At 37.6% G+C, this 21,387-nt stretch overlaps 1 protein-coding gene across 2 annotated transcripts; it reads right to left on the bottom strand.

Annotated features, from left to right (window-relative positions):
- Nucleotides 1–11,044: 11,044 nt before the first annotated feature.
- LOC122672105 (auxin transporter-like protein 2) lies at nucleotides 11,045–15,354 on the bottom strand. Of its 2 annotated transcripts, XM_043869611.1 has the most exons (9): nucleotides 15,245–15,354; nucleotides 14,724–14,936; nucleotides 14,409–14,594; nucleotides 14,196–14,308; nucleotides 13,872–14,055; nucleotides 13,698–13,795; nucleotides 12,945–13,152; nucleotides 12,528–12,785; nucleotides 11,045–11,282 (listed from the first exon to the last, which is right to left on the bottom strand). In XM_043869611.1, the coding sequence occupies exons 2-9, from the start codon at nucleotides 14,892–14,894 to the stop codon at nucleotides 11,079–11,081; spliced, it is 1,422 nt and encodes a 473-aa protein (XP_043725546.1). In that variant the 5' UTR covers nucleotides 14,895–14,936; nucleotides 15,245–15,354; the 3' UTR covers nucleotides 11,045–11,078. The 2 variants fall into 2 exon arrangements, with proteins under 2 accessions (XP_043725546.1, XP_043725541.1); XM_043869606.1 differs by lacking the exon at nucleotides 15,245–15,354 and having other exon boundaries at nucleotides 14,724–14,942.
- Nucleotides 15,355–21,387: the final 6,033 nt, after the last annotated feature.

Here is a 21,387-nt window from a genome sequence, read left to right as displayed (position 1 = left end):
CCTCCTCCTCTTTTTGGTTACAATCTTTTTGGCTACACATTGTTTTGTGCTCAGTTCTTGCTATCAGAATTTAGTAACTCTTCATACCATAATTTTGTCTTTATCTAATGGTTGTCCATGCATCATTGCGTTGCTTTGTTAGTAGTTGTAACAACTGCACAAGTAGAATTACTGTTGTAGATTCTATCATATTGCAAGTGCATGGTGAGTTGATGCTCTTATAAGGATACTTGTCCTTGGCTGGGAGAGATTACAGAACTGTATGTGAAAAGGTTTTAAGATGACTAAGATCGGTCTCCCTTGGGCATTTCTCCATCAGATAAGTGTTCGAACCAACTTATATCGAATCTTGTTCACAGACAACAGTTTGCCCTACTGTCTGTTCAGTCTGATTGTCGGCGTTCAACTTTATATGTCTACAAAATAATCTATAACCTGAACACATTGCGAAGGTAATCAAAGTGGAGTTCAAAGGATGTTGGAAAGTGGGGCTCCTAAACTATTCCGTTTCATGTAAATTAGTTGCAAATTTGACTTTTGATGATCCAAGTCTCAAACCATGGAGTATTTAATCTTACTAGAATGAGCTATCTTTCATGGTTTCCTTGGCTGAGATGTGTGCGTGTGCTTTGGTTTGCTGCAGATCAAATAATAGTCCCCCTTTTTCTACTCAAGGTAGTATTTTTATCCCAACACTATTCAATGTAGGACTTCTTCCACTGGTGCCTGGTAGGTATTGGAAGCCATTAAACTATAACATAATTTCTTCTTAGAGTCCCCCCCCCCCCCCTTTTCCCTATAAATAAATGATTGTTTGTTCTTGTTTTTCCTATAGTTATTTGTGCGTGTATGCGTGTGTGTGTGTGCTCCTTTGGGGAGGGGGTTGGTGTTCAATTCCTAAGTAGAAGATTCATAGGCTGCTAGTTATTAACAATGTCGGCTTGGTCTTCTTACTAGTATTATATTCTGAATGCCAAACTAGTGGATCTATTGGTTGGTCTTTTCTGCCTAGGGACATCTATTAGTTGCAGGATCTTGGTTTTATCTAATCAACCTCAAGGAACAAGTAGTTTCTGGTAACCACTAGGGTTTGCACGTAACAAATAGAGAATCCACCTATCCAAAAAAAAAAAAGGAGAATCCTGGTGAAAAAGTAGGGTTTCTATGTTCTTATTTTAATTTAAAAAGTGCACTTTAGAGGGAAGGACCAATCCAGATGCCTTTGTCTGCCTTTCTGATGAGAATATCAATTGCCGGGGCTTCACCCAAAACTGTAATGTCTGGGTCTTATCTTTATCATGTTGATTGTATTCTCAGCCTGATGTTTCTGATTGTTTAGAGACTTGTCCCTTTTAGGTTGTTATTGCTTTAAGTCCATTGGGTTTGGCCAAATAACTGATAGATGGAGAACGAATAAACTTACCTTTTGCATGACTATTGTAGTACTTATCCGCAACAACGAATTAATAATAATAATAATAATTTTAATACAACTGTCATATTTCTAAGTTGGATCATCCAAAAGAAGTTTCCAGGTCATATTCTGCATTGAATCTTTAACTCTTACCTTTGCTTATGGCACACCTGAGGTTTCTGGACTAATGACATTATTACCTTCAATTGGAAGAACTATTATACTTGTGTCCTTTGGTTTGGTCAAATGTTTGAAAGTGGCAAATCCTAAGAGACCCCCAACCCCACCATTTAGAGTAGTTACTTACAACTAAGGCTTGGTGAATGTGAGTTGGTTTAGAAATTATGTTTTCCATTGAGAGGGTCAATGATAGGGTGGATGTATTATTCTTATAAAAGTTTGTAAGTTTTATTTAGTTGAAACCCTACCATGAACCTTGAATCTGAAAACAGTCATGCTGTTAGTCTGAGAAAACATGTTATTCACCATTGAGGTTTGCATAATCCTATTGTTGTGCTGGTAGGAGCTCAACTCTTGTATCCTAGAGATGCAACCTGCATGGCCAATTAGCTCCACATCCAATAAGCACAGTTTCCATGTCTCTGTATACTTCCATCTAGTTGTGGCCATTACGGTATTGCTGAATACCTTTGAAGGTCAGTAAAAAGAATGTATTAAAGAATAAGGATGTGCGCTACAAGCCCTGCCGCGCTACAGAGGACCCAAATCCGCAAATAGGTTATCTTATTTTCCTGACAATGCTAACCTTTAACTTTTTTTTTGGCAGATGATTACTTAGCATAATCCTATTGTTATACTGGTAGAAGCTCAACTCTTGTATCCTAGAGATGCTACCTTCATGGCCATTTAGCTAACATTCAACCTGTTTTTTTTTGGTACATGATTACTTTGCAGCATCTCCATTTAAATTGTCAAATAACTTAAGGTTAGTACAGTGCCTGTGCTGCTAGATGATTTTAAGTGATTGCAGATTTATCTAGTGAACTTTCATGTTTGCAACTTCAATTTCCTTTGAACTATATTGTATCACCTTTGTTATAAGTACATCTTGTTTCAGATTATCTCCTGAAATCAACAGGAAAACATTCAAGTGAGGCATGTAATCATTGTATTGGAAGGTGTCTTATATTTAAACAAAATGCAAGCAATGAGTAAATAAAACTCATATACATTATACAACAATAATCAAACCTTAGACGGTGGGTGGTTGTGAACGATATTAATTACATTCATAGCCAAAACTTAATAAACTTTTCAATAAACTTGATAACCTTTTCAATCTTCTTAAGAACCATATTGGCTTTAATGTCGTAACATTTTTTTTCCCATTCGTTCTACAAATGTCTCTAAAGTAATCTTCTATGAATCTGGAGGTTGTGCCCAATGGAGAGGGTTGGATGGGGAGGGCAGGGGTCATTTCCTTAGTGGATGGAAAGGGACAGACTCAGGCTCGACACAGGAGCGACATGCCCAGTCTTTACCCAAAATTTTCTAAATTGACTGTAATGTGACTTGGGGTAGCTTTCATAAATGACTATAAGGATAACCATTTCTTCTGCGGTTTGTAGTAAAATATTAGCCTATTGAACCAGATTTTCTTCAAATCTGATGAAGAGGTTGATGCAAAAAGTGCAAGGCTAGGTACGCTTTTAATTAGGGAGAAATGATCTAATGAGTATCTTATACTATTAATTCCTGTCTTTAATGGTAAACCAAGCTAAAAGGTATAGTTAAATAGAAAGTAACTACATCACCAGAGATAATACAATTTAATGGTCAGTCAAAAAATTATATTAAAGAAGGCATTCTTAGATGACAAAAAAACAGAAAAAATAAGTCTAGCAGCTCTACTTTTGGTATAACAGTCAGCAGAGCATAAGAGCCTTAATTTTTAGCCTGAGGATCCAGCTTTGGCAATGCCATCGACAGAAAACCTCAAGCAAATATAGACAAAAATCTGAAAAAAGAGTTAAATTGTTTACAAATCTAAACCTCGGCTTTTCCTGAGCATCCCATAATATTTCATCACGAGCAAAAAGAGGGTAGGCAATAAGATCAACAACTGCATTTCCTTCTCTATAATAGTGAGATATTTTCCCTGATATTGAAAAGACAGTAATGTTTGAAGAATACCCACTGTTGCTGATGCATCCAAGGGATTGATTGAGCTTGAACACATATATCCACTGCTTTGGAGATGTGAGATACCTTTGCTGTTGCCAACCATAAGCCAATAAACAAAGCTGCAAGTTCTGCATAGTAGTTGGAGTGAACACCAAATTATTTTGAAAAGCCACCTTCTGGAGTACCATTTGAATTTCTTAGGATGCCACTTGCACTGGCATTACCCAAATTGCCTAATGAACACCCATCAACATTTAGTTTATACCAGCCTATGTCGGGCTTGCACCGCTTAACTTCAATAATTCTTATTGGAGGAATAGAAAGACAAACATTACCTAGGTGCCTTGAATTAAGAAGAGCCTCCTAAGTTCTAAGTTCTAACTCAGTTTGGCATCATGGGAGGTACCTCTTAAATATCTGTTTTTTTATCGCTTCCATGATTACACTTGATATCCTGAACTTGCCTTCAAATCTCCTTTGATTACGTTCATACTAGATGTGGTATGAGAATAAAAACTGAAAGGCAAATACAATTTAGTGATACCACCATAGTTTTCCTTTTCCACCATATTAGAAGATCATTTGTAGAAGATGGGTTCGGCCAAGGCTGCTTGAATACATCAAGGAACTGTTGCCACAACTTTCTCGATACCGTGCACTCCAAGAAGAAATTTTTGAAGAAGGGAGTATCCAATCCAATCCCAACGCTTCAACAACTGTAGCATCTCCCAACCATCGATCATGCCAGAATTTGATAGAGGATCTCAATTGCCGACAATCTCTCTCTCATTAGAGGAAACTAAATCCTAAACATTGTTAGAGACATAACATTAACAGTCATCAACAACAGAAGAGTCGAAATGTCCATCAGAATTTTAAAGAGACCCCATGGCTAATCTTTTTGGTTCCCTATTCAATCTCTACTCTCTAAAATCCTTTGGCCAGCGTTTTTGTTGCAATCCTTGCAAGACGCCCTAGGCCTTCGGTGCCAACATATAAATTGTACTTTCTCACTATGAGCTAAATGCCAGTCACAAGATATAGATTCAAACAAGTCAAGGAGAGAAGAAGAGCTAAGAAATTCAATGCGCAATCCCAAAGGTCCAACAAACCAAATTCGCTTTATCAAAGTACACAACAAAAAGAGATGCCAATTTGATTCAATATTTAAGTTTCATAAAGAACAACATCGAAGGGAGAAAGCTCCTTAGCTTGTCACCGATAACAACCCATCACTAAGCACCTTCCACCAAAAACATTTTATATCGCGGGTGGATACGAAGTTTCCAAATTAATCTCAACACCCCATTCCTAAGAATAACAACATAATTTCTCAGTGTTTTTTTTCTGGTTAAAGGTCAGTAAAAGAATATGTTAATATAAAAGAATGATATACATGATTAGACATCCAAGCATTCCGAGACGGAAAAAAAAAAAAAATTACTGAATTGAATTATTACTCCACTTCGGCATTGCTATTAGTAGAAACCTTAATGCGACATCTAGGCATTCCCAGACAAAAAAAAAAAAACTAAATTGACTTATTACTCCACCTTTGGCATTGCTATTAATAGAAACCTTAATGCCTAACGACAATCAAGTATACATCTTGAACTAGATGATATTAATTCTCAAACCGAAATTTTAACCTTTCTTAGATATCCCAGATAAAGTCTTGTTGCACAAAAGGAGGATGAAAAGGCCCACTTAAGGAATGCTGAAAAGCAACACTTTTCTTTGCAAAAGAGCCGGCCACTGAATTAACTTCTCTGAAACTTCTCTGAAATAATGGGTAATTTCCATGAAATGGAGGACAAGAAGTTCTTAAAGAAGATTCATTGCTGCTGAAAAAATCAGGAAATGAATTGATTTTGAAAAATATTTTGAAGCTCATCCTTGATTTAGAAATGAAAAACACTTCTAAGTGGTCACTTCATTGTAGTTGGGCTTCACTTTTTCTTATTATACTGTGGGCCAGGTCAAGGTGACCTGGTGGTGATTCTCTTTTCTTTTTCCAACAAGAAAAAAAAATTTAGTGACTGATTTGAAGACTAGTAAAATTAATTATGGACAGATACTACTCGTTCTTTCCTTTACAGGTGTATAGATTGATAGATAGCACTGTGAGTTATTAGACATTTTGACAGACTCATGAGGCACAGTTACTAATAAGAAAACTCAAAAGGAAGGAATCCATTGAAGTAATGATGATTATTAAAGTAAACTAAGAATGATTATTTTTCCAGATTAAATATGGGCAATGAAATTAAGTTTCGTTTAAGTTCCTCAGTTCACTCTGAGTTGTGATGTTTAGTTTTCCTAAAACCTTAAAAATAGGAAAAGAATATGTTACTGGAAAGGGACTGACAGAGAGAACGTGTGATGAGGCTTGGGAGAAACTAGAAAGCCCTAATAAAGGGTCTAAACCCTTATCTTCTTATTATTAGTGTCCTCTTTTGTTTAGTACACGTTTCATCTCTTTTATAAGGGGCTTATCTAGTTTTCCTTTGAAAAGGAGAGAAGACTGAAAATCCTTATCTTTGTTAAGGACAAAGATCATGGTATTCCCACCTCCCTACCCCACCCACCTTCTCTAATAAAAGAGTTGGTGAGTCATTCTTTTATTCTTTAGCTTAGCCTGCTTCAAACGAGTCCAGCTCACGTTCACATACGTGAGCGTACGAAAATGGCTCCTAACTGTTCAGATAGAATCCATCCATGTGGATCCCACAAATTGGATTCTATCTGAACAACTGGGAGCCATTCTTGTACTCTCATATACATGAACGTGAGCCCAACTCGCTTCAAACATGGAATGTAAAATATGGTGAGTGAATCTTTACGAGTCCGATCAACTGACACTCTCAAGGGCGGCATTAGAGGAAGCAGCTTGAGTGGTATGGTTGTCACCCCTAGTGAAGAAAAAGAAAAATAAGAAAAAGACTTGGTGGAACGTTAGATGGTTCTGATATCATGTTGAAATGAATATGATTAACTTGTATTACTTGTTCTCAAAAAGAGAACATATACATATTACAAAGGTGATGAGAATCCTAGTTGATCTAAACTAGGAAAGACAATATTGAAATTACATAAAATATAGAATTTGCATTCTAAAAGAATTCAATATTAGAGTTACTATAATGGACTGGATCTATATTACATGTGATAATAAATCAAGAAAAGAATATCGTTTGGAGGATTTCTCTCAAAAATACTGACTGTGAATCCTTCCTGAAAAGGAGACAACAAACCTGATACGATCTTTGTGTTTATCACAATGCAACTGTGATATCAAAGACTTACAATGAGACTTTATTGTTAGAACAACAAGAAGACTGTCACCCATTCCCCCTAGTTGAACTCCCGGCCTCTTAATTGTGAAATGTTGGTCTTCGCAACTCTAAACTTTAAATCACTATATCTCTTTGAGAGATTTGTTAGTGTGGTGCCAATTTTCTCCCTGGTGGGGACCACTTGTTTCAATCCAATTTTAAAAACTATGATTAGATGTACTAAAAAACAGAATGATGAACTCAAAACCATGGAAAGAAGACAAGTCGTTTCTTGTTTTCTTTCTCTAGATTTTTATGAGCTAAGAAATTCTTGAAAGTGGATTTCCTTGGTGGTATGTCTATTATGAAATCTATGGATGGGCACACCTATTTGTGCCATGTGGCAGTTCAAATAGAACTCTGCAATTTTGTTAACCCACGGCTAATGGGTAATCTAGAATTTGTTTTCTATTATCTTCTTTTCTTTTTGTTGGGTCCAGAGGTCCAGCCTCATGCTTGGGGTGTTGGGCCAGATTAGGTCCAACCCCATTCGGAATCAAGTATCATTGGGTTGACAAGCACTATTTTTGTTTAATAGTCTTTGGAGTTATACGAAGAATCACTTTGGAAAAAAGGTGCAATGAATTTTCTCAAGAAGATAGAGAGGGACGAGCTTGAGAAGCTAAGAAGAAGGATTTCTTGATACTCTTGGAGAGAAAGTGCAAATTTTCTGCAAATTAAAGGTTTACTCTCATGGATTGGATCTTTATATATTGAAGCAATTTTGTGCAATATATATCTCATGCTTTTGATCAACGGGACAACCGAAATTGCAACTTATGCTTCTTTAGTTGGGTTCTCCAAACTTTTAAAGAAATTATTGATGGTTTTTAGAGGTGATTTAATAGCATCTTGTTGACGTGTGAGGTAATCTTGTAAAGTCTTTAAGTGCTTGTTGTTCTTTCTCACTCTTGACGTAAAATCAAGTTTTGGGCATAAAATTGAGAAGTAAAGAATTGTAATCTTTATCTGATTTTAGTAGATTGCTCTCGAGTTGCTCCGTGGTTTTTCCCTTCATGTTGAAGGGTTTTCCACGATATATGTACTATTTGATTGGTTTGTGTTTGTTCCATTTTTGTTTTCGTTTTCTGTTTGCTTCCTATATTGCTAATGATTTCGTGAGTATCATACGTTTTTGTGAGGATGCGATTTTGTAAGCTGCTGCATTTTTTATTCATACAAGTAGGAAGGTTTTTCCACACCTCTTCCCAGAACTGTTAACCTTCTGAAAATGTTTGAGGTTTTTGGATGTGCAAACCATGTAACCTTAGCTGGTTTGCATGCTTGGGGCTTGTGTGGTTAAGCTTCTTCTGTCCTGCCCAGCTGCAGCATATGAAGTAGAAGCCCAAAGGGAGTGGCTTCTCAAACTTCGGCTTCTGCTAAGATTCCAAGAGCTAGCTTCTCATTGGAACCATATTTTTGAGCTTGTTATCTAAAGAAGTTGGCTTCTTAGACTATGATAAGCAAAAGATTGATAAGCTTACCCAAATATGAACTTAGTTCAGCAATTATAATTGTTGGATATTTAGGATATGATTTAGATTGGCCATATATTGAATTTTATCCTCAAATTCAATCATATTCCCTTTCATGCATGTCTATGCATCTTCTTGGAAATTTGTGTGCCCTTTTTGTCATCTTTAAATTTTCAATGCTTTATTATGCTATTTACAAACTCCGTTCATGCGGAAACTTGACTTGTAAGCAAAGGACTGGGGGTCTAGATATCTACGGAATTTTAGCTCCATCTGATTTGGCACATGGGAGTAAATGTATGGAGACCTGGTAAGGTAATATGGTCTTTGTGGACCAGTAAATACATATTCTTAAAATTTAGGGTAAATTACACATGAGATACCCAACGTTCAAATTACCTAACATTTAAAAAAAAATGTGTCGTATTGAAGCACAAATGATGTTAAGGAGGTGTTCCATTGGATATCTATTTTAGATGTTATATAGTGAGCGAAAATCTTTCTAATACAATGCTTTGGTCAATGAATGCTTGTGAAGTTTTAGTATTCTGTGACTGTATTAGGATAGGATAAGATAGGAAAAATCTTATTGTAAACAAAGTTGGTGAAAAAAAAAGTATAACCTTCTTCTTTTGTCATTTTAAGAACAATTTTTTTTTTTCTTTTCAAAATGAGAGTAAATCTTATCATTTCATATAAGTTCAGTTTGTATCAAGAATCCCTATTTACTCAATGTTTGAATTCACAACTTTGTCGACACAAGGATAGTTTGGGTTCTGCCACAAGAGTATGGAAATGTTTTGGTGTGATCAGGGAATAGTAAGAAACATTAGACACCACGGTTTTAGGAATCGACATCTGTAACGGGATCGGTCTTGGCCGATACCGATCCAGATCCACTTGTAACGGACAGATTTGCTCTTAACTTTCAATAAAAGTTTTTTTTTTTTTTTTTTTTTTTTTAATCTTTTCACTCTTGATCCATACCAATCCACCGATATAGGATCACCCCACAATCTGAATCACCGATTACCAATATCAACGATCCGATACTAATCCCGAATGGTAGACACTAACCCTAAAGGCCCAAACTCAAAGTAATAAGTCACCCGTTCGAGGATAGAAAATGGAGGACGGTGATCCTGAGTTCGACTCCTTCTCCTCCCTTGGGGTCGCCCGCCTAAGAGGAAACTCCTTGATGAACATGAGGGCCCCAGTATCTCCCGATTCATGTATGTTGCGGGGTTGTATACGAGCTCTAAGGGAATTAATTCCACAAACAAAACTAAAAAAGAAGAAGGACGGTGATGTATCAATGCGGCAGATAATCATGCAGAAGGGAATAAAGGGCAAAGCTATCCTGAAAGGACCTTATATAACATACACAATCCATCTTTTTAGTTCCTCATCATTCTCTCCCCATAAAACTTTTTCTTTTCATGGGTGAGAAAAAATAAAAAATAGTTTGCGTCTCTCAACCTATGATGGCCTGATACCAAACCAAAAGATTTCTATTTCCTTCCAAGGAGATAAGAATATAAATAAAGAAATTCTTCAATGGATTGAGACTGGAGAGAAAAACAAATAATTTTTTTTTCAATTCCACCCACTTTGGAAAACCAACATCATCTCCCTCCACTGATAAAAAAGAGTCAAGAGTCTCAGTGAAGACCCGAGATCCTTTCTTAATTCTCAATTTATTAAGTTTAAAACCTAAATTTGAATGCTTATTTGACTAATCAACCTTAATAAAGTAGCTAATTTGGCACCCTTCAATATATATTGTAATGGAAACAACAAGACGACACCCAAATATCGGGTTCATCATGTGATGGTGGAGGTCAAGTCGAGTTTATCAAATGCTAAATAATCAATTAGATCCAAATTAAGGCTTTAATACTACTCTACTTAAGCATAAATAAGATAATGGCTAACGCCCCCCTTTCCTAAGTTCATGTATAGCACTCACATATGAGTAGAGAATAAAAGAAAAGCTTAGAGAGTGGGGAAGCATACATAGCACGTGCCCAAGAGTCTCACCAACGTGCAGCCCAGCCCATGTAAATAAAACGTGGGCCTCACCCCTACTTCGAATCAATAATCTAATGTTCTTTTTGAACCATCCAGATCATGCCACATTGTTTAAAGTGCAAATAAGATTTTTCTGTGTGAATGAACGGACACGATGAGAGAGGGATCTCAATATCTCATGCTCCAATGTGGGGTAGTCCCATGTGAGAGCACTACAGTGGCACACATGGTACATGGTAATGATGATGATCCACCCATCCAAGTTTCTTCTTTATACATACTAAAAAATACCATTTATATATTCCCCTTCAAAATGATGTCCTTATCCTTAAGAACTGAAAAGAAGAGAAAAGAGAGAGAGAAAAAAAAAAAAAGGAGAAATTATGGATATATACTATCTTTGACAGCATAAGAATCAACATTTCCACACTTTTTTTTTTTAATTTTAATCCCATATATCTATCCTTTGTATACCACTACTAAGAAATTCAATCAAAATAAAATAAAACAAAACAAGCACACCACAATTGGGGTAACATTGCCACTCTCCCTTCCCCCCTTCCCTACCACCCACCCCTTCTCTAAAGTGTATAATACAAGAGATAGATTCTGATTGATTGCTGCAGGCTGAAGGAGTTCCATCATATCCGGTTCTCCCCCAAGCCAAGACTTGGTTTATCAGTTATGTTTGGGAGCTGGTGGTTTGCACTGATAACACTTAGCAAAGAGACCGAATGTGTTGACTTGCCTGACAAAATTGGTCATGCTGGCCCAACCACCGAACCCAAAACCGACCACAAAGACCCAAACAACAATAAACGCATTAACCACATACATGGCCGTCCAACTTGGTAGGAAGAAAGGAGGCTTCTCTGCCGCATTCTGCATATAGGGAAACAAAGAACCATTTGATTAGAGAACCCGAGACGGGGTTCAATTACAAGAGAACCAGACCGGCAGTGACCAGGCCAGCCTAATGCCAAATAATGGACAATAAAAGGAAACAAAAGCAGTACAATACAACTGTTGCATATAACTAAGTGAGAAGGACATCCCACCACCCTCATCTCCTACAATATTTTCAACGGTCCCCCAAGGCTTTAATTGCGTCTCTATCTCTCCCTCTCCCTCTCCCTTCCTTAAGAGTGGCCCTTGCAACGAATGAGGGGGTGGGGGGGTGTGTCCCAAATTGGGGTAATGTTTGGGATGCCATTACTACTGCGAAAGGTACACAACGAGACTGAAAGCCACAATTATTGAACCCAAATTTTTCATTGCCACAGCCCACAAGACCCATATCTCTACTACCCTATCCGTTGCACGCACCCAAGAAGAGGACGATTATGGATCGTTAAGATTTAAGAACTTAAACCCTAAAGGCCCAGCCTATGAAAATAATGTAATGTACTACCCAAATCAATAATGCTTGACCCTCTACCAATCAAATAAAAAACCCCAGCTCTCCCATATGGACAAAGAAGAAACACCCCCAAGTACCAGTCACTATCACACATCACAACTAAGACTCAAACTGGACCTTTATGTAGACGACAAATAAGCTTTCAGGATAACAAATATGGGACCCTCCCCATCTAGTCCTATCAAATTAGGGTTAAGGTACTTAGGTATACTCTCTTCCATGGCCTATACCAAAACCCTTTTTTTTAAGCTCCAAAAACTGAACCAACCTAGCCTGAACAAAAACCTGGTCCAACTTTTTTCATCAACTAAGGAAGCGTGAAAAGTCGTTCGAAATCGGACCCACCAAACCACCCCTTGACCATTCAGGTTGTTTTTTAAATTAGTTAAAGATTATATTCGGCGGTCCAATCATCATTTCCTTGTCCGTCATGGAGCGTGGAGTAGTCAAACCTTTCAGTTTATTGTTTATACCTCTTTGCGATCGCCAATTACCAAAACCACCCTAAAGGTGAAAATTAATTACAGTGTTTGCCATCATCAAGCATAATCAGGAAAAGCTGTATTGAGTACGACAGCAGATTATAGCGAGACGAGTTTAAATGCTAAAGAGAGTGAAAGAATGAAAAAAATGGCTTTGACGCCTAAAGGGTAGGTGGGATCAGACCAGAAATGGTTGAAAATTTAGAGTTGAGAAGGATTGATTACCTGTCGAGCAGAGGCCTTCCTGTAAGTTAGCATATGAGCGAGAGAAGGGATGATGTAGACGGTGAAGCTAACCAAGAGAGCACCGACGGCAGAGTTGATGGGCCCGAAAAAGGGAAAGATGATAGCCAGAAACCATATGGGAATCACCACAGGCAGCCTGGCCAGAGCTCTCAAGCATATGCTCTTGGTGTCGTGCATTCCTATCACCTTCTCCCATACGAAATACAACGGTGTACAAGCGAACCCAAAGGTTATGAACTGCATTGTAATATCTCTCACAGTCAATTACACAAACACAATGGCAGTGCCCAGTTAATTCAAATACTTTAATAGGCTATCTTAGAGATATTATCCAACATAAAAAAATAAAAATAAAAATAAAAATAAAAATAAAAATAAAAATTAATAACAACAGACCTGGTGAATGAGCATCAAGATAACGGCGGCATCACGGAAGCCATTCTTGGGAAGGAGAGAGAAGGCGTTTGAGTGGTCGAGGAGCTGGTCGCCGAAGGCCCAGTATACGGAAACCGCCGACGGAATCGTTAGGGTGAAAACGTACAGAGTAGCCAGCAAGTAAATGTACTTGAATTTCTGCGGCTTCCACATCGCGTGCATTATTTCCCTGAGAAAGTTCACAGAACGGAAAGAAAAAGCTCAGAACTCAGAAGTTCTCAGAGACCCCACAACTCAACACTCTGTATTCCGTTGCAGATAGACTTTCCAAAACGGAGAATCAATCAACTGGTATCGAAGAAAATGGAACCCTCCTCATTTTTCTACTGCAAGTGGAAATTCTGCTACTTTCATCTCTGCCATGGCATAACGGATTACTTTGGACTGTTTAACCACCAAAAATGAAATTTGTCTGCCAGAGCCCGGTGAATTCATAATATGCCCATGGGCAAGGAAGCCTAGGACAAAGGCAAAAGTTATTTTTTAAGGCAAAAATATTGTTGGCTGACTAGAGATATGACGGCAAAATCATCATATATCGATAAAGGAATCGGGGGACGGAGAAGCAAAAGAAGCAGGATTTCTCTCCTCCCCATGATTTTGTCTTGGTTAACACCAAATCCCAAAACCCCAAATGGCCAGCAAAAGCTGTAAACGGTGGGGGCGACTGTAACCTGGGAGAACTGGAGGAGAAGGGACCAAACGATTACTCACACAGTGACAGCGTGTCCACCGAAAGTGTAGAGGATATTGGTAGCGCCGGTGAAATACAGAACCAACTTCGTCGGAGCCGTGTGTTTTACTCCGTCAACCTGTTTTGTATGCTTCGGTTATTACTTGCTCTCAACTCCAAAACAGAACTCGGAGATAACGAATAGCACAGAATACCTGGCCGTGGACGAGGGAAGCGATGGTCAAGTACCAGGCAGTGTAGGTGGTCATTCCGAGTCCTAGAAAAGACCAAATCCGGTAGTTATGGAAGGAGGGTATGAACACCGTCGTTGCACAGCAAGCTCCGAAGATGTACGTCCATGTCCTCTTGTCCAAATGGTCGTTTATGTAATATATATTACTACTCTCCCATAAAAAAACACACACACACACAATCACGAGATCATTTCTTCATTCCAAGACCATCAGTTGAGGATATAAAACAAGAAGAAGAAGAAGGAACTGTTTTCTGAAATTGAAGAGGGAAAAAAAAGATTTCACCTTGCGCAAGCTATGAGCTGTATAACAGACCCAAAGAGGAGAAAGGTACAGTTAAATGCCAGTCCGACAGCTTTCCAGTATGGACCCAACAGTCCATCCAGTACTTCGAACCACTAATTAAGATGAAAATGCATACTATGTTAACTCTGCAAGTTAAGAAAAGGATTTTCTCTCTTGCCTTTTCCATCAGTCGCTGAAATCTTTAAAACTTACCTGAATGACATGGTTCTTAAAGCTCACGTTTTCCTTCTCCTTCCGGCTCCGGTACTCGATGTATAGAACACTTATAAGGTAAGCTGTCCAGCTACCCATGATGCCATAGAACAGTTGAAATATGACACCAGAAAGTATGCCCAGCTGAGAGAATGAGTATGGTAGCGTTAGCAAAACCTGGGCTACCTGCAAGGAAAGGAAGGCAAGCCGGCAAGGTCGAATCGCATTAGCGGAAGAAAGGGTAAAAAACAAATTAGATTGCACATATTAGTATTCTCGCTATGCAATCTGACATTTTTTTTTTTCTGGGCTTACTTGATTTGAAGCGCAGCTGAACCAGGCATCGTAAACAGAGCCACCATGCCAGAGAAAGCCCTTCAGGTTGAACTTGGACTGAACTTCTGACTCTTCCTCCTTCCCATCAGGCTCCGTAGTTTCGCTGTAGTTCGTGACGATGGCTTCTTCGGCTTGCTTCTGAGGCAACATTATTCCTTTTTTTTTTTATCCAACGGAGACCTTCGAGTCCGCCTAGATCTGGAACAGAAAGCAGACACTAAATGAGACAAAGAAAAACAATAATAAGACAGAAAATGAGAACGGCGAAAAAAAAAAAAAAAAAAAAAAAAAAAAAAACCTGATCCTAGGAAGAATTCTTCTTTCGAGTTCGAAGCTCTAACCAGAGCTTTCACACAGAAACAACAAAGGGGTAAAAGAGAAAGAACAAAGGAAAAAACAGCTTAACCTACGGAGAAACTCAAAAGCTTCAACAAAATAGAAGGAGCGAACGATTCCACCAAGTTTCCGAGCGAACCAAAACCCAATCAGACTCCACTTCCCTTCTTTGAGATGTCCCTTTCCCGTGAGTGTCGATGGAGTGAGAGACGAACAAAGTCCAGCCTGGACAAATGTTGAAATAAAATACTTCAATCTCTTTGCGCCCCCTTTTTTTTTTTTCTTCTCTCTTGAAGGTGGGAAGAGAAGTGACTAGTAAGAGTGCCCCGGAAGTAGACCAGTAGTAGACGCGCGTTGCAACCTGCAGTGGAGATTTAAGAAACTTGGCTGAAACTTGGCTCAAAGTGTTGCAGCGATTTTAATGCTCTGCTATTGTTGCAAGGGAGGAGCCGACAAGACGAATCAAGGCCTCAAATGATTTCAACTCAGCCATGAATGCGCCTCTCACTCTCTTTCTCTCTCCAAAAAGGGCAGTGGCGAAACCAAGACGGCGAGCTGTCTAGTCGGAAAATCAGGGGGCCTTGGAGGAAGGTTGCAGAAAGAGTAATGAGAGAGCAGACGGAGGAGGAGGAAGAGGAAAAGGGCCTTTATGAACCTCGAATATAGATATTCCTATACCTTAGCTCATTCTTTCTCTCCCTTTTACCTGGGGATTTACTTTAATAAAATTTAGGATTCTAAGGCACACAGGGGGAAATAGCGAAGACGAAACCCAACTATCTTTCTGATCCTATTCTGAGTTCGTTTTAAGAAGAAGAAGACGGAGGAGAAGGGGGCGGGGGAGAATCGAGATAGAGAATAAAAGACGTTGTTCTGATCAGTAAAAGGTAGGGGAGAGGGAAAACCAGAGCTTGGTTTTATAGGCCTTAAATTCTCTCTCTCCAAACGGCTAGGACATAATTAAAACGAAATTTCCAGAAAAAACAAATCTCAAAATTTGGAAAACAAAATTAAAGGCAAAAGAACGTTCCCTAATCCCTCCCAGCGTTCCCTAATCCCTCCCAGTCCCAGAGTTCTGCTAATAAGCTTCACTCCCTGACCTGTCTGTGAAGTGTGAACAGAGTAACAGAGAAGCGAGAGAGATCCGGTTCTTAAGTCACATCAAGCCTGAAAGGAAGCTAGGGGTGCATGAATATCATCCTTTAATTAAATCCAAAATAATTGTAAGCCCAGATCCAAATCTCCTAAAAAGATTTCTGAAATTTTAGTTTCCCAATTAATTCCTGAACCTGTAGAAGAAATGAATCTCTCATTTACTATAAAGAAATAAGGAAATTATATTTAAATTATCGAGGTTCCATCAATTTCTTACCTGTCAAGGGAGAGGGAGAAGAGAGATGATGGGGATGGACCGGTGTATCTATCATGGGCCGCCTAACCCACAAGCCTTAAAAAGGTAGGCCCATTATGATGTTAATTGATCCTTTTGCTCCATTGGTACTTTACACGTAGGTTCGGCGCAGCTTGCTTAAACTTTCGGCTTTAAGCCAAGCCACTGTGGCCCCCGCCCATCTTAGTGCACGCTTTTAAAGCAACACGAGAGCTGCACCGTCACGCCTCCACTTCCCGCCGGCTTACTTGATTACCCATCCAGTTTTACAACTTTCTTTCGATATTATCTCTAGTTGCTAGTTACAATCCATTCTGCTCTGTTAGGCTGCGTTTGGCCATCTCCTTATAAATACTCTGGTTTGAGGTATCGGTCTCGGATCATCCGTGTTGGATCCGGATTGTTATTGGTACCCGTCAATACCGATTCTGTATTGATATAATGGTACAAAATCTACAGATGAAGGGTAAAACTATCAAAAAAAACAGGAGCAAAATCATTCCATCTCAACGATAGGTGCCGATCCAAATCGATATCAGATTAGTAGTATCTGCAGTCTGATACCATGAACTTAAATGACCTCTGTACCTTAATATGTATAAATCTTTTTGTGGCTACTCATTGGTACGTTCACATCCAGAAACAGTGAGGGTGGAATGACCGCCTCACTCCTGTGAAACACGCAAAAATCTCATCCTCTAGATGCTAGAACGTTGCTCTCATTGGCTGCCGTGCACGTGTGGCCCTTGTTCTCTCTCCCCCTACAAAGAATACTCTAGGGGGAAGGAGCTCGGCATGCCATGCAATGGCCACCATCTGACAAATTATGTAGGGATGAAATTTTGTGTATTGATTGACCTTAAGGTGTTGTACTTGCTCAAGTCGTTTGGCATTGCTTCCTTAGGAAAGTCCTCAAGACCTATTCTCGATCTGAAATTTGACATGTAATTTTTTCATATCACATCCAACTGTGAGAATTATCATATCACTCTTTCATGGGGGTTAATATACTTTACGATGAGGAAACTTCTTGTTGCTAGTCAAACCAGTTCAAAACAAGTGAGAAAATTGATATAGAATTGTAAACATATTATTTATATTGGGAGAATCTAACCCCATTCGATACTTGTAATTGAATAATTTTATTTTATTATAAAACCAATCGTATAATTTCAATTATTGAAAACAATCAAACACTCTAAAAGTAAAGGGGAAAAACATTGAGTTAAACTTATCTCGGATGTCAAATTCCCATTTTTTTTATTCACTATTCTTTGTGGACAAGAGACGATGCCTGGTCGTGTAGCCCCCGTATCAGCACGGGATCAACGAGAACACACAAAAGAGCATCAATATGAATTAGATTTTTTATTTTACAATAGGTGGGGTAGTGATTTTGTACAATCCTAGATTTGAGGGTAGGGATCACATGACCAGGCAACGTTCTTTTCCCATTTTCTAACAACATTAGGTATCATAACATACTTTTGAATGAAGGTGTGTTGAAATATTTTAGCTTATTTTGATTATGATAATTTTAGGGAGATTTAATCTATCACATAGTTATATCAATTGTTAGGCTGTCGATATAATTGAGGATCGCACATCGATCTTACTAGTCAAATCTTAGTTCAATACAAGAGAGGAAAGTGATATATAATTATAAAAATTCTATTTATATAGGGAGAATGTACTGGCATTTTGTTGTGATTAATAATGTATTTATGACAACAGAATCCTGTCAAATTATTATTTTTTTGATAAGAAAGTTAATTATTGAAAACGACCATCTTAACTTTGCAATATCAAATTCATTTTTTTAATCACTAGTTCTAATTTTAAGCCATAAAACATAATAAGTATTATTTACTTTCCTAAATTATATCATTACATTTACTTGAGAATGATAAACAATGTGGCTGACTCCCTGGCCTGGAAAACTCTATTTTGTACGTGTCTGACTGATTGGCCAATTCTAATTCCTTGGTTGTCTGAACTATGTAATTTGGACACCTTTCCCTTTTCACGCGTGAATAAATAAACTTGTTTCTATTGGGGGAGGGGGGGGGAGAATGGTGGAGGGAGAGCACTTCCTTATAAGTGCGTACAAAATTTGGCCTAGGGCTTTCTTGCATCATTTTCAAAACATCCAATGGTTGTAATTCTCATATCACTCTTCGACACGGTAAAAATTCGAGTTTTTCTCCAATTTTCAAAATACTAGATCTCCTTCACCCGACCTCTAATTGAGTTGTATTTTGTTCTATTATCTTTTTCTGAAGAACTACACAACCACCATGCCTCTTATTGAAGTTCAATGCCCAGAAAATGTTATCTGAGATGGTTGACAACTACCTTGTTCTTCCCCAACGTTTTTTATTTTTTATTTTTTATTTTTATGATTTTTTTTCTTCAATGCTTGGTTATATATGGATTTTAATAATTTTTCGAGTTCTTACACATTTATGAAAATTAGGTTCTATATATATATAGAAATATATATACTTCAGATACTTAAAAACTTCAAATTTTCCTAGCCGATCCCAACAATTGAATTGGTCTAGTAGAATCGGCTTGATTTGATCAATTCATATCAATATTGGAGGCAATCGAGCCCGGTACTGATTCATGACGTGGACTGGTGATGTGGCAATTATGACTATTGGATAGTTAATACATGCTTGGATTAGCCACATGTCCAATTTCAAAGTCTAATTCACTCAAATACCCTCTTGTGTATAGGCATATCCATTGCCATAAATGTCTTTGTACGCTTACGATAATCCAACCATTACAAATGACTCTCTTAATTCTTGATTTTCAAACGTCTATTTCACTACTTGATGTACTTGTTTGGATTGAAATTTTACATGTGAGCCAGGACCTTGGGGTTTACCTTCCACAAAATTTCGGTCCATCTGATCTACGATGTGACAAATATTTTGACCACGTTAATAGACCATTTTGATAAAATTTATTATTATTATTTAAGACAAAATTGATTACCTTCACTTAGATTTTTTTACTGTTTTGAGTGAGTCTGTAGGGAGATAAGGATAACAAAGAGGAGAGGATGAAGGCAAAATTCAGTCTCAAGTCTTGGCTATGACAAGCCAAAAACCTTACCAGCTGACACAAGTTTTAAATATGCATTTGAAAGCCTAGGATCCTTTGCTAAATTAATATCTTTTCACATGTTTTTTAAAACTCCATAAAATGAAGAAATATAAAAAGGCAAGTTATAGCGCTTAATTCCATGTAAATTACCCCTTTATATGCTTTCTTAGGCTTCCAAAAGCATAAGCAATACATGATTAGGAAAGGAATGGGTGTAGGTGGAGGATCTTTTCTAACCTCCAGTGGAATAAAAAAATGGCAAAAAAAAAAAGAAAAAAAGACACTTGTTAGTTGCCTTTTCTATCCAACTTCCCTAGTATGATCGACTTTGAATAAAATTGAATGGTAAAACATGATGGATGTAATAGACCCCATTTAGTAATTAGGATAAGAATTAATTGAGTGAAGCTTCTATGTATATGTTTTCATTTCTATAAATATGAAGAAGTTGTAGAATTGATTTCTTTTTGGGTCCTTCTAAGAGTCACTGTGCATATTGAAATATAATGCTTCATTAATTACCACTTGACAATACATGGTTAGTTCAGGTTATATAGAGGACCTCACATATATCTCAATGGCTAAATTTTAGTCTAAAGTAAGCAATGAAAATTGTTCCAACTTTGATTCAAAGTTTTAGTAAAATTATCAAAATGGCGTCAAACGAAAATGAATATAAAATACAAAATGAAACATTTTGTAATTGGGTAAATTACACGTCAACTCTTGGTTTTCAAACAAAACTCGTATCACCCCCTCTACAGTAACATTGTTAGTCTGTTGTTAGTTATTGGTGTGAAAAGACTATTATACCCTTGTACAAAAATATTATAATTAAATTTATAATACTACCCTTCTTTCATCTTCAACATTGGTCAAGGGTAGTTTTGGGATTTAAATTTATTTAACTGGCTGACATCATCACTTAACAACATAAAACTAACGATAGGGACTAATTTGTCATATTGCGGTTTAAACCAGGGGGTGATTTGAGTTTTTTCAAAAACTAGGGGGTGATTTGAGTTTCATTAGAAAACCAGGCAGTGACTTGTAATTTTAGCTACTTCCTCTATTCATTTAAGCTGAAATTGTACCAATGAGATGCTTTCTTGGTTCTCCATCACATTGACCAACTCATGTGTTATAATATGGCAAATGGTGAAGCATTTTACTTAACTAGGCATAGTGATGAAGAAGATAACCCTTTTTATTATTACTATAGGTCATTGATGTCCATGATTGAAGTAGAGAATGTTCATCTAAGACTCCATCTATATAGAGATTGATTTATAAAAATTTGCCTATGTAGCCATGTATGTTCTAATTCAGCCAGTAGTCCCTAACAAACATGGCATTGCTAGTCATAAAAACCACTGGTTTTTTTTTTTTTTTTTTTTTAAACCTCATCATCCTAAGTTTCCCCTTCAAGCCTTCAATGGGTATTAATCATTTGATTGATTACACCAATTAGTATTGAGTGGTGGTAGGTTTTGGTTAAGCACCTACCTAATGCTCATATATTCTTAACCTAGACGCACAAAAGCTCTAAATATCAGGTTAAGCTACATGAACATATCTTGTTATATACATTAAATAAGCCTCATAATTAGTTTTTGTTTGATGAAGGAAGTAGGAAGCAAATGGGAAGCAAGCTCATTAATTTGGGTCTAATTAGGTTTTAGCCATTGATGAGTCAAAACCACAAAAGGTTCATAATCCTATTGTCCAAACCTGCTTCGATTGAAAGCAACTTAAGTTCTACCTATTTTCTCTCTATTTCTCATGGTTGGTTGGCATGAG

Source organism: Telopea speciosissima, chromosome 1, assembly GCF_018873765.1.
Source record: "Telopea speciosissima isolate NSW1024214 ecotype Mountain lineage chromosome 1, Tspe_v1, whole genome shotgun sequence".
Taxonomy (NCBI): domain Eukaryota; kingdom Viridiplantae; phylum Streptophyta; class Magnoliopsida; order Proteales; family Proteaceae; genus Telopea; species Telopea speciosissima.
The sequence above is the reverse complement of the archived record's forward strand: the minus strand, read 5'-3'. Positions and strand labels throughout refer to the sequence as shown.